General features: G+C 48.5%; 1 protein-coding gene across 1 annotated transcript in view; it reads right to left on the bottom strand.

Moving 5' to 3' along the window:
• Positions 1–14303, bottom strand: part of ABHD2 (abhydrolase domain containing 2, acylglycerol lipase) — an 83790-nt gene that overhangs the window by 49104 nt on the left and 20383 nt on the right. Inside the window, exons 2-3 of the mRNA XM_007516759.3 lie at positions 11973–12074; positions 8587–8786 (exon numbers count right to left, since the gene is read on the bottom strand). Of these exons, the coding sequence (XP_007516821.1) occupies positions 8587–8780 (194 nt within the window). The 5' untranslated portion in view covers positions 8781–8786; positions 11973–12074. The remainder of the gene's footprint in view (positions 1–8586; positions 8787–11972; positions 12075–14303) is intronic.

Raw genomic sequence — 14303 nt, 5'->3', positions numbered from 1 at the left:
TGGACATCTCGTTGCAGGGCATCATGCCATTGGGACCTGGCCAGGCCAGTGATGGAGCCAGAAGCACAGCAGCAAACGAAATCAAGGGCACAGTGGGCTAAGGCCAGTCGGCCAGTGCGGCGGCGGGTCAGGCAAGCGATGTGGAGATCTGCAAATTGGTGGTCTCCCTTGTCATCTCACTGGAGCGGAACTGGGAGTGTATGGCCCCTGGGACACAGGGGATGTATACATGTGGGTGGTGAGAGCAAAAGCCAGCCCAGAAGTGCTAGCTGAAGTGAAGGGCTCTGACGGATGGCATCAGCGCTCTGGGCCAGCTTTTTCAGACGGAGACAGAGGAGGGCGGAGATACTGCAGCACCGAAGCTTCCCGCAGTGTGGTGGGGACCAGGCTTGTGCCTGGGTTGGACACAAGCAAAGCAGGCACACTCCCAGATGAGCTATCTTGCCAGCCTCCACACTGATTTTTTTTTCCTCAGGAAAACCCACTTTTATGAGAGAAAAAGAATGAAAGAGGTAGGGGATAAAGAAGGAGAGAGATGTGGTCCGGGAGGTGGCGCAGTGGATAAAGCATCGGATTCTCAAGCATGAGGTCCCGAGTTCAATCCCCGGCAGCACATGTACCAGAGTGATGTCTGGTTCTTTCTCTCCTTCTATCTTCATGAATAAATAAATAAAATCTTAAAAAAAAAAAAAAAAAGAGAGAGAGAGAGAGACCGAAGCACAATTCCCCATCCACGGAGCTCTCTTTGGCACTAACTGTGGTACTCCCATGGGGCATAAGATATCAAACTCAGGGCCTTATGCAAAGTAAAACTTACCCACTGAACTATCTCCCGACCCTGGACATTATAGGATATCTACAAAACAGGCCCACTTCCTGCTCCTGAATATCAGACCAACTATCAGTCCACTGTAGACTGAGAGGGACCCGAGTGGGTCTAATCCCAGGTAGGCATATAAAGTAAACTAGGTTTCGATGAAGTCATCAACAGAAGATCCAGTTAAAGATTGAGCTATTACGCCCAGATGGTCCTGGAGACTAGTCTGGGACAGACTGGAGAGGGTGGTTTGGCAAAGTAATACCCACAGGTCACCCTATGTGCTCTGCTGACACACAAGGACATGTAACACTGTAGCATATGTTTTTGTTTTTTGTTTGTTTGTTTAGAGGACAGAAGGAGCTCTGAAAAATAACCCTAGGCATCAAGAATGGGGCAACAGGTTGGCAATATCTTTTTGGAAACTGGGAGGGGTAGCTCTCAGGAGTGCTGGAACTAGGGAGATGAGCCTCCTTCCCTCTCAACTAACTCGAGGAACTCTTGAAGAATCTTGATTCTGCATCCTTTAGGTATTTTATCAATTCCCACATAAGGAAGGCACTGAGTCTCCACCAAGAAGTGATCATCTTCACCTGGCTTACAGAAAGTCACCATCAACTCCCCTTGGCCACCCAGAGTCAGTGCAGGAGGTTCACAGGAGGAAGTGCTTGTGCTGCTTGGCTGGCCTCCCGGGCAAGTGACCCGCGGGTCCAGAGATAACACAGGTAGCAGCCAGCAAGAGTCATGCCAGGCTGCGGTGACTCAGTACCCAGTTCTAAAGCACACCCACTTATATAAACCTCCCCATTTGAGGGTAGAAGCGGGTGAGTAAAAGACAGGGTGACCCACTCCCCCTTGTTTGTCTGGAAAACCCCACATTCTGAGAACCTACCTGATCTGGGAAGATTGAGATGTCTGGCCAGTCTGGTGACAGAGGACAGTGTCCCAGATTTAGCCACTCAACCTTCACACCTCGACAGTTTGGGTTTTGGCTGTTTCATTAGCAATTCAAGCAACTTTCAGATGAAGTCACCAGAAAAACAGGACCTCAGGATGTAACAGACCAATACTGGCCTCACTCAGGATAATTCTGTCTTTCCAGAATGCCCCTCCTATGCAAGTTTCAGGCAAATGTGTCTCAAGTCTGGTGTGTACATACAAGTGTATGGGAGGCCACAGATGCAGTGACCAGTTAATAGCTTAGCACGAGGCTCTAAGGAAATATTTGCAGAGTTCTGAAAACAGGCAAAATAAGGTCAATGGAATCAAGAATCAAGGCTTGGCAATTAGGAGTTTATCCCATAAAAAGGACAGAGCTTTTGTGTTCAGCCAAGGAGGAAAGGATTTAAATCTGATCTGGAATGTCTTTGTGAGCAGGAGGGAATTAAGAGGAGTTTAAGCCCAAGGTAATAAAACTCTTTTTCAACTTTGACTCGAGATAAATAAGTTGTGGTTGCAGAGCTTTACTTGGGGGTGGTGGTAGCAGAGGGGACAGCTGAACTGGAGTGGGTTGTCTGCATTTCCAGTGTTTCATCTGAGGTTGAGAAAACATTACTTTTCCATACCCCAGCCCCTCACCCTCGCTTCCTCGTTGGGCCTGCAAATTGAGAGCCCGCGTTAGCTGAGGAAGGGGCTGATGATGGGGAGACCTTTCAACGGTTTTTTTTTTTTTATAAAAAGGAAACACTGACAAAAACCGTAAGATAAGAGGGGTATAACTCCACACAATTCCCACCACCAGATCTCCGTATTCCCATCCCCTCCCCTGATAGCTTTCCTATTCTTTAACCCTCTGGGAGTATGGACCTAGGATCATCATGGGGTGCAAAAGGTGTTAGGTCTGGCTTCTGTAATTACTTGCCTGCTGAACATGGACGTTGGGAGGTCGATCCATACTCCCAGCCTGTCTCTCTTTCCCTAGTGGGGCGGGGTTCTGTCAGTGGGGGTTTTATTTGAGTTTGTATTCTGGCAATTGAGCAGAGAAAAGGCGACCACAGAAGAGGAACCTGGGAAAGGTCTGAGGGTTTTGAGAATCCTCTTAGGAGTCTCTGAAGTAGCTTCTAAGAGGAAAGGCTCAGAGAAGGCACCAAGCAGAGTTTAGCCTATCGTTGTTTTGGGTGTGGTATTGGAATATGGGTGACCCTCACCCCCAAGTTGCAGGCATCCTCAACCCACAGAGAACAGTAACATCTGGCTATGACTAATATAGGAAGCAGCTAGTTACAGAAGACAGCTATTACATTTGAGTCTCGGGGGGGGGGGCAACATGTGCCTGTGGCTTTGTCCACATTGCCCCTCTTTCCCCAACCCTACAAGGGCTCTCAGATGTCAGTGGCACCCCACAAACACACCTCAGTGATTGCCAAGTAGCTAAGTTTGCCATCACGCTTCCCCTCATCTTCAGCTAAACCACGGCCCGCTGACAGGCCTGCTAATGAATGAAGAAGCAGAAGGCAGTTTCCCACAGAGGAATTTTCAGAGCAGCCTTCAGAGCAAGGGAACCTGCCACCTATCTTCGCTTTTGAACTTGGACCTGGTGATCAAAACTGCAGCCAGGCCCCAGGGGAGAAATGAAGCTGCAAGTCAACTGAGTGCGTGGAGAGTGGGTCCCTTGTCTTTCCCTTGCTGACTCATGGGGGATATGTTCAGAGACTCCCAGTGTAGACGTGGAAACGCAGGCAGTATCTAATCCAATAAATACCAGGGCTGCCCTGATGTACAAACCTGTGGTCAGGCTTAACTGAGAAGGTAAGCACTGTAAGAAAATAACATTAACAACAAGTACTAAGATCAAACAAATTAACAACCTACAGTAAGGAAGATCCTGTGACTGTGTTTCTCTCTCAAATCATCTGAGGCAGTGTTTTTTTTGGTTAACTGTAGTTGACAATGGGTAACTGAAACCCCAGAAAGCAAAACCACTGATGGGGGGAGGGAACCTCTGTACCTGGGGCTTCCCCGATGTAAGAGAAAATCAACAAACTCATCTACTGGGTCATGCACACAGTCCGGCGCACGACTTGCATACAAGAGGCTTCAGGTCTGATGCATGGCGCCCACAACAGCCAGAGTTGAGTGATACTCCGGTGAAACATAAATAAATAAAACCTGTCTTCTCTCAGAGACAGGGTAATGACTTTCCAGTACTCAGAACTCTGTGAGAGCTGGAGCTAAAGACACCCCAATTTCTTAGAGCACTGTGAGCTGCTCTGATTGTGTGACCCCAAGACAGTGTGGTGTCTTCTGCCCAAGCACACATGGTGTTTGTCGAAAGGGGAACAGGGCTCACCTACGCCTGTCCATGGGAAAGCAAAAGGGAAGAGCACAGGCTTAAGATCGAGAACTGCCAGGAAGCCTGTTCCATCATGTCCAGTGTGTGGCTTTTTATTTCAGGCACGAGTATGCCACAGATGAGTTAAGAGTTAGACACAAGTTTCATAAGACAGGGAGAAGTGCTAACTAGATCTAGCATCTCCAGCTGGGGGAACACATGCGACTCATTCAGACTGCAGAGGCGTCTGGTGGGGGGAGGCAGAGAAAGTCTCCCAGAATAGATGCTACTTGAGTCTTTCTCACAGAAGAGGCACTTTACTGGGGAGTGGAGGGGGGCTGGTTTGCCACTTACGGCAAAGGGAGGATGCTCTGGGAACTTGGGGTCACATGGTAGCATCTTTGGTTGCTGTCTGCTTGATGAAACCAACTAGAGTGGTATGGACAGATGGGTCGAATGCAGGGAGGCAACCTGGGTGCTCCTGCAAAAGCCCTAGGGAGTGGCAGCGACAGGTGAACACACTTGTGTTCTGCGGTGATGCTTCAGACGTGTGCATTTCACTATGTGGAAATGACAGAAGTCCTTAAAAACCAAACACAGGCCTGGTGGTGGTACATTCAGCATCGTGCCAGTATCGTGCCCACACTACCATCAGCAAGGACCCAGATTCAAGCAAGTCCCTGGTCCCCATCTGAATGAGGAATGCTTCACAAGCACAATGCAGTGCTGCGGGTGTCTCTTTCTCCCTTTCCCCTACTGCCGCCTCTCTCTCAATCTCTCTAGTGTCTCTACCCAAAAAAGAAAGGGGGAGGAGGGAGAAAAGCAAACAAAAATGGCCACTAGGCTCAGTGGACTCATTGTGCAGGCACCAAGCCCCAGCAATAGACCCAGTAGCAATAAAAATAATAATAAAATAAGATTTAAAAAAAGGAAAATCCCAGGACATAGGGGATGACAATAGGCTAGGAGAAGGGAGAACATGCAAAACCTTTCTCTTTATTTTATTATTTTTTACCAGAGCACTGCTCAGCTCTGGATTATGGTGGTGAAGGGGATTGAACCTGGGACTCTGGAGAGTCTCTTTGCATAACAATTATGCTATCTACCCCCACCCCAAACTTTTCTCTTTAGACTCCTATCTTGTCCTTGTCACCAGGGCCCCATCCATGGGGGAAGGGGGACTCTCGCCTCAAAGCAAAGTCCTCCAATGCTTGGTGACAACACAGTGATCCCAGACTCAGGACATCAGAGTCTAACACCTCGCAGCAGTGAAGCTGCTTCATTTTACACTGGAGGGAACAAGGGCCACAGCAGTCATTTAGCACAGTCTCAAAGCCAGTTTGGAAGCAGAAGAATTAGGCTTGTCTTCCTAGTCTAAACGTCTACTTAAGCTTTTAAGTAGACATGAGTGCTACCAAAAGCCACTAGAAGATTAGGCATTATGGCTGGGACATAGCTCACTTAATAGATCACACACTTAACCAAGCATGAGGTCCTAGGTTCGAATTCTAGCACCACATGGGGAAGATGATGACACCAGGAGAGCTAGAGTCTATGAGAGATAGCCACACATTTAAAATGCAGTAACATAGGGAAAAAACATAGGTGGAACATGAAATACTCTGGAGGTATGCTACATAAAGAATATATTTAATCCAGTAGTTGGGTGGTAGCGCAGCAGGTTAAGCTCGCGTGGTGCAAAACGCAAGGACCGGCGTAAGGATCCCGGTTCAAGCCCAGGTGGTGAAGCAGGTCTGCAGGTGTCTGTCTTTCTCTCCCACTCTGTCTTCCCCTCCTCTCTCCATTTCTCTCTGTCCTATCCCGCAATGATGACATCATTAACAACAACAATAGTTAACTACAACAGTAAAAAACAAGGGCAACAAAAGGGAATAAATATTTAAAAAATAATAAAAAAAAGAATACACTTAATCCAAAAATTAGTACCGCTGTGTCTTTCCTCCCTCTGTCTCTCTCCCCATCTAGATATGTCTGTGGCACACTAAGAGTTAATTCAGGTCTCCAATACCACCCCTGCCCCCCACCACCCCCTGTTTCTGAGTCTTGTGTGAAACATCTGTAGGAAGGAAGAACACACAGGACTACCGCCCAGGCTGTGCCACCATGAAGCTTTGAGGAAGATAATTAGGACAATTAGATATGGTTTGTGTGTGCTCCAGTTAAACTTCCATTACATTAAAAAAAAAAGGGGGGGGGAGTATACAGTGTTTTTTTATTCAAAAAAAGATGGAGGTTTGTACTGCCACCCTTATTGGCTCCTAATTCTGAACTGAACTTTGGTCTGTGTGTGTCACTGAAAGCAAACACTTGTGGAAAACAGCAGCAGTAATAATCAAGGTAAATACTGATCTGTTGCTAAGTGAACAAGATACATCATCACATCTATGTAAAGTCTTCCTCCAGACACTAAAAGATTGGCCTCTGATGTGCCTTTGGAAGGCAGCGTGAGGAGGAAGGCTTGCTCCTGTCCTCTGAACATGTTTTCCCTGCTCCTCTTTCAGTAGCTTTCCTTCCTTCCTTCCTTTTTTCCCTTGCACCTGTGCAGCAGGAGGAAATGCCCTGATTCTGCACATGGGTCATAATAAGTGGCAGGGTCACCAAGACCCACTATCACATGCCAGGGTGGCACACTCAACTCTCTAGCCTGGACAACTGTTGATGAAATCTGCAGACAGGCTTCCTCTAGGGAAGAGGCTTCAAAGCCCCAGGAAAAGCACTTTCACCCACAACAGGCATGACTCATGCCTTCCCCTTCCATGTCTGGGAGGCTGGTTACAGAGACGCGGCGGAGAAAGAACATCAAGGACAGCAGCCCCCCAAAAGAGGGATTGAAACAGAAAGAGGGCCATGCTGGGGCCAGGCCTGCTGGACCCCACCCACTTCTCTCCCTGGATCCCCCAGCAAAGTTCTGTCTACCTCCCCTTGGACAAGAATTGGGAACTGGAGAAACTTTTGAGTCTCTATCTGTGTTACTCCCAGTACTTCTAATTCCATACAACAGGAGGGAAAATAAGTGCTGGCCTCAAAGATACTGAGAGAGTTAAAGGGTCTACTGTCTTCACATGAGAGACACCCCGCAAATCTGAAATGCAGTAACATGGAAGCACAGGTGTAACATGAAAATACTATAGAGATAAGCCGATACATTTAATCCAAAAATTAGAATCTCAACTAGAAATAAAATTGGGGGAGGGCAGGAGATAAGCTTACCAGGACAATACATCCCTACTATGCCTGATCCCCACATGGGAGCACCATGGGCAGTGCGGAGGAATCCAGGGATGGTGAAGCAGTACTCTGGCCTCTCTTCTCCCTAGGTGTGTGTCTTTGTCTTTGTCTTAGGATACAGGATTATGCTGGGGAGGCCACTCAGTGGTAATGTGCATAAACAAGGGCTCAGCTCATTTGTTCATTCCCTTACATCATATTTAAAGAAAGCAGTTGGCTAAAAGAAAGGGGGAGGGGGGGAACTCAATTTTGCCTTCAACCAGCTGTCATGTTCAAGTCCGACATCTTGGAAGTTATGGTCAAGTCACATTCTGATGTATTCTAAGGGGGCTGGGTGGTCCTATAATCAAAGGAAAGAGTTTTGGAAAGAGATAGTTTCTGGGTAACTTGGTTCTTCATCCCAGCTCAAGCCACAGCTAAGTGCTAAGCCAGCATCAGTTCTGCCTATAATCTCAGCTGACCTTCCTCCCCAATGTAGGCTTCTCCAGGAAGGAGTGTAAGATCTAGCTTTCAGTATGGAAGACAGATAGGACCCAAAAAACAATTCTAGGTCTTTATTTTTTTTTATTTATTTTTTAATGATCCTGGCTAAGTATGGCTTCTCTGCTAGAAATGGCAACAAGGTATTTGATTAAAGGACTAGAACAAGATTTCTACATCTTTTTGAAAATGACTACTGCTTTCTGCAGTCCTCATTACAAATGATGAGGCCACATTTCCAGGCAACAAAGCTGTGATGCAGCTGTCTTTCCAAAGGATTCAAACACAGGGTGTGGGTGGACAGCATAATGGTTGTGCAAAGAGACTCTTAGGCCTGAGGCTCTGAAGTCCCAGGTTCAGTCCCCTGCAATACCATAAGCCAGAGCTGAACAGTGCTCTGGTGGAAAAAAAAAAAAACTTAAAAGGTGTGGTAAGAGGTAGCACAGTGGATAAAGTATTGGATTCTCAAGTGTGAGGTCCCAAGTTTAATCCCTGGCAGCACATGTACCTGAGTGATGTCTGGTTCTTTCTCTCTTATATTTCCCATGAATAAATAAATAAAAATCTAAAAAAAAAAAAAAAAGAATTTACACACACACACACACACACACACAAAACAAAAAACAAAAGATTCAAACACTAGACTTCTATAGAGACTGTGGCTATTTTAACACCAGCACCCCAGCTATGTGCACAGGTGCCTTCAGGACACAGTGCTGGGAGGTGTGCTCAGAATGTCCCATCAGAAGGTGGGCCAGCGGCTACTCACTCTTTGGTCAGAAGAGGACAGGACTTGAGCAGAAAGCGTGACAGACCCGAGTCCTGGAAGTAGAGGTCAGGCGGGGCTGTGGGGCTCTTGAGATTCAAGCAGCGGACGATCACATAGAGCACGGCAGCCACAGCTGCCAGCTTCACGCCGTCAAACACAGCCGGGAGCTCGGGGGTCTCCAGCATGGCATTCATCTTGACCTGGGGACAGAGGCACAGGCCTGCAGTTAGAAGATCAGGGGGGGGGGGGGTGAGGCAGAACCCACAATGCAAGAGGACAGAGTCAGCAATGACACATCGCAAACTGCATGTATCACAGAGTCAGACAGTCCATGATCAAGCCTAGGAAACTGGACAGGGTGTTGGCTTCTCTCTCTTGTTTGCTATCAGGGTTTTTGCTGGGGCTTTGTATCTGCATGACTCCATCACTACTGGTGGACTCTTCTTTTTCTTTGATAGAAAGTGAAAGACTGAGCAAAGGAGAGACATACAGCACTGCTTCAACATTTGTGAAGCTCCCCCTGTGCATATGCTCCCATATAGTGACTGGGCGCTGGAAGCCAGGTCCTCTTTTAGACGGCAGAGTGTGTACTCTACTGGGTGAGCTATCTCCTAGCCCCTTGCTTTCTGACTTCTAACCTGATGCTGGGCAATAGGCCCACAGCCTTGTGTGCAGGCAAGATTGCTGAGCAGTCATCACAGCACTGCTCCTAGTCCAGGGAGCTCCCCCAGCATTGTCCATGGTGCTCCCATGTGGTGCAAGGCTCAAACTGAGGACTCCATACAGAGGAAGGCATGTGCTCTACCCACTGAGCCAGCTCCTGGCTGTTGGTGCTTGTTTTGAAGCACCATAAGATAAGCAGAGTGGAAAATGCTGAACTCACATCCACTAGAGGCCAGGGAGGCTCAGGGCAGGAGTGGCTCTGGGGTTTCTGTTCCCGGGCAGCAGGGCATCTCTGTGGACTCACTCTGCACCTGGGGCACCAAGTGAGTCAGTGCCACATTAATAGCCTTGCACAGAGCTGTGTAGAGCCCGGCACCCTGGTGGGGCTGTGTGCTCTATTTCCAGAGGAGATAACGCAGGCTCCTCAGAGGCAGTGTCTTGGCGCGGGGACAAGCTCAGGCACAGCCCAGGTCACAGAGTCCTTATCCTAGGGGTGGGGTTCCCTGTGCTCAAGGCACCTGACTACAGTTGTAAGTCCAACGTCAAGCTAAAGTGGACCAAGTTTAACCATAAGTCCACAATTAAAAATTGGAGTATGGGGTGGGAGGAGACAGCATAAGGGCTATGCAGAAAGACTTTCATGCCTGAGTTTCTAAAATTCCTGGTTCAATTCCCTGTGTCATCATAAGCCAGAGCTGATCAGTGCTCCAGTCTCTCTGTATCTCACTCTCTCATTAAAAAATTATAGTGTGGGGGGCCGGGTGGTAGCATAGCAGGTTAAGCGCACATGGTGCAAAGCACAAGGAACCTGGTTCGAGCCCCTGCTCCCCGCCTGCAGGGGGGGGTTGCTTCACAAGCAGTGAAGCAGGTCTGCAGGCATCTATCTTTCTCTTCCCCTCTGTCTTCCCCTCCTCTCTCCATTTCACCCTGTCCTATCCAGCAACAATAACAGCAATAACAACAACAATAATAACAACAATGATAAACAACAAGGGCAACAAAAGGGAAAAAATAGCCTCTAGGAGCAGTGGATTTGTAGTGTAGGCACTGAGCCCCAGCAATAACCCTGGAGGCAAAACAAACAAACAAAAAATTATAGTGTGGAAAATATGACTTTCCCCAAGTTTTCTTAATATTCATCTTCTAATTCAGCATCCCTAAGCAAGCACACAGAGCCAAACAACACCAGCAACAGCAGCAGACGTCCAGAGCTTTCTTTGATGCTCGGCAGAAAAACAGAATGTTCGCTGCTTCCTTAAAAACTGGGGAAGCCCTGGGCTGAGAAAAGGACAGAGGAGCAACTGGCATTCAGGGAAACTGTGGCAACAGTGTCCCCCGGCAGGGTTTCAAGTAGCCTCTGCTCAGAACCGTCTGCATGACAGCTCTGGTGGCTACTGGTGTAGACAGCATGGGCCAGAACCGTCTGCATGACAGCTCTGGTGGCTACTGGTGTAGACAGCATGGGCCAGAACCATCTGCACGACAGCTCTGGTGGCTACTGGTGTAGACAGCACGGGCAGGACCCACGGCCTCCAGAAACTGTGTGGGGCAAAACTCTTGGGAACCAGCTCTTGGGACTTATGGCCTGGCCAGAGAGGACTCAAAGCCCAGGTGACACTGGCTGGACCTAGCCACACCGCAGGTCCTGTCCTGTGGGGGTTCCTGGCTCAGTGAAAAGGCAGAGAGAGCCCTTGGCACCCTGGTGGCCTGCCACCACAGGATGAAAAAGTGACTTTAAAACATTTCTTAGACATTGTCTTTAATCAAGGCTGAGCTTCAGCTGCAACTGTTTTTGAATTTTTGTGAGCTGCCAGATTCTTTTAAAATAACTTTGGGGGCTTGGAGATGGTTCACCTGGCAAAGCAGACACTTTACCAGGCTCAAGGAGCTGGGTTCAAGCCACGACCATATGGGAGCACCATGAACACCAGAAGCTTCACAAGAGTAATGCAGTATTATCTTTCCTTTCTTGGTCTTTATCTCTGTCTCTCATCCTCTATCTGGGGGAAAACAGTGTGTGTGTGTGTGTGTGTGTGTGTGTGTGTGTGTGTGTGTGTAGGGGGGGTGTCTGCTAGAAACAGTGGAGTTGTACAGGTGCAAAGTCCCAGCAGAGCCCTGGAGGCATGTGTGAATCTCAGATTCAATTCCCCAGTACCATTTGCCTGGGATGGATGCTCTGGTTCCCTCTCTCATAAATAAATAAATTTTGGAAAAAAACAAGAGATAACTTTAGGGACATGTCACTTGACTCCTGGGGTCATAGCCTCTGAACCCCCCACAGTCAAGAGATCTTCACTTAGGGTCCGTGGGGTTCAGGGAGCCTCAGAAATGACCCAAGAAAAGGCCTGTGCATGCGGGGCTTTCTGGGGAGAGGGTCTGCAGGTTTTTGAGATTCTCCAGTGGGCCTATGGCCAAATCCCACCTACACTCAGAGATGCTTTAAGGGTTTACCTGGGGCTCAACACTCTCCTGCCCCTTGCTGGCTAAACCCAGACACAAACACTGAAAGCTAAGCAGCATCTCACTCAGACCGCCAAGACTGGAGCGGGAACAGGCAGTCACATGGCAGCATGGGCTCTGAGTCCCTGGATGCTAAGCTGGAGATGCAGAACCAAAGCTGACACCCTCCCTGGGTCTCTCAGGTGGAGAAGCCCTTCCCTCCCTCTGTTCATGGAAGGGCAGGTAGCAAGGAGAAGGGAAAGGATCCCCTGGAATGAACGTACCTGTGTTCTGTGTCGCTTGTTCCTCTCTACCGTGAAGAGCACCTTTCCTTGAGATTTCGTTGGGCGGGCAGGTTGGATCTCTTACTCAAATTAACCTAAAAGCTGAAAAGAGTAGTTGAGGTTTTAGAAACTGAAAAAGAAGCCATATAGTTGGAGTATCAGCATAATCTACATTTCTCTGCATTTAAAGTCTTTAGAGGAAAAGATGATTTCTGTAACTAACATGTATTGAATACCTGACAGTTTGGCAGGTGAAGCTGGGACGACTCCATGGTGGAAGTCCACGGACTCACTCTGGACTCAGGGTCAAGTTCTCCACTGTGTTCAGAGCTTGGAGGGGAGCAAGGGCACCCAGTTCTGACGCCCTCACATCAGCAACCCCTAGAAACGCTCCACATGTACCACCTCTGTGTGGCCAGTGGAATGACCAAGAAAGGTGTCAGGGAAAGATCAAATCATGTGATTCACTCCTTCTTCTCCAAAAAGTAACAGAGAAAATGAACTGAGACAAGGAAAAGGGCTGACGAGCCTCAAACTACAGCTGCAGACACCAAACAGAACTGAAAGTAAAGGCTGGGGGCCGCCTCCCCTGGGAGTTGGGGTCCAGGCAGAGCAACAGGCTGGCTACAGAGAGCACCCCAAGATGGAGTGCTCACGCAGAGTTGAGGAGTGAGAGCCAAACCTTTTGAACTATAGACCTATGGCTTCCAAAGCAGTAGAGAAAAGAAAATAGAAGACAGACCAGGCCCAGTGTCCAAGCCCATATCAGCACCATCCACGAGACAAGCAGCAGCCTGGCTGGCAATGAACAAAACCACACCATTCAAACACCTGCTTTCATTAGACAGTGCTTCATGGACTCGAGTTTCCAAGAGCCTATCAGTAATGTCAAGTGATAACTGACTGGACTAACACTGCGTCTCAGCCTCACACGCCCTTTGGGTGAGGCAGTATTACTACTCTTCAGTTGCTGAAGTCACATCGGTTTTACACACCAAGTAGGTTTCAGGCCCCCTACAATCTGACACCTGTAAGCATCCCACTATGATCAGCAAGGAAGAGGCTCTTCTGACCCAAGGTCACAGAAGAGGAGATGGAGGCACAGGTAACTTGCCCAAAGCTACACGGAAGTTCAGCTGGTTCCAGAGACCCCCTTCTTAATGACCCTGCTGAGCTGAGCTGCTTAGAAGCAGGACAAGCAAAGAAAGGGAGAGAAGCAATTGAGTGAGGAAATGGTGGCTCAGAAACCACGAGAGACCCAGGAGGCTTGGTTACAGTCACACAGCAGAGTTGGGACTCCAGTCCAAGTTCCCTAACTCCATCACACCAACTCAACCGAAACAGAAAATGAAGGCCAGCTGGAGAGGACACCCAAATGACCTTCAGAGAAGTTTTGCTTGACTTCAAGCATGGAGGGCCTCTTCACATGCTGGAAAAAATTAGCCACAGAGGACCAGCTTTGTGGGGCCGGGAGGAGGGGGACGGGGGACTGATGAACAAAGTCCCCAGACACACCAAGAGCCACTAGACTCCGCTGGGCCCTCCATCTTGGCCAGATCAAAGCTCTCCAATGCAGCCTTGGGGCGGTGCAGCCGGCATTCTAGAGACTGGATCACTAGCCGCCAAGTCATAGACACCAGCAGGTTTCTGGATTTCTGTTTCTCTTGGGGGAAAACTAATTAGGAGACTTGGCAGCACTGAGCCGGCATACTCACAGGGCAACAGAGGATGGAAGTGAGTGGCAGCTGCCCCCAGGGGCCAAGGGCCTATTCTCTCCATGACGCCACAGTCCCCACCACTCCCAATCTAGGTCCTGGCACCGGCCCGGATGTCGTCACCCATTGTACCTGAATGGTTCTGGGAGGCATCTGAATTTGTAAACCTTGGAGAAACCCAGCTAAGATTGCTTCTAAACCAGGATATGTGTGAAACAGGAAAATTTCTGCAAAGGCAGAAGCAAATAAGCAGACATAGTGCATTTTATTGGTTGACATTCTGTTTATTTATACTTGATCCTTCCCACAAACTTTCTGAGATAGACAAAACAACAGAAATCAGACCAGCCTCCTCCACCCCAGCTACCCAGACCTAAGCTACCCACTTATTCACAAGGGCTGCTGGGATCTGTAGTTTTTCGTCCAGCTCAGCACACCTTCCAGACTTCAGTTATAAGGAAGAAAGACTTCTTGTTGGTAAACAGTCAACTAAGACCCATTATCCTCCTCTATATTTTGTTTCTGATTTCTGGGGAGACTGGCTAAAAGGCAGGGAGTACTCTCCACTTGCACAGCTCCTTTCCTGCAGCCCTGGACTGCAGAGGACATGGCTCTG

This window comes from Erinaceus europaeus, chromosome 20 (genome assembly GCF_950295315.1).
Source record: "Erinaceus europaeus chromosome 20, mEriEur2.1, whole genome shotgun sequence".
Taxonomy (NCBI): Eukaryota; Metazoa; Chordata; class Mammalia; order Eulipotyphla; family Erinaceidae; genus Erinaceus; species Erinaceus europaeus.
Note: the sequence above shows the minus strand (reverse complement) of the source record. Positions and strands in the feature narration are given on the sequence as shown.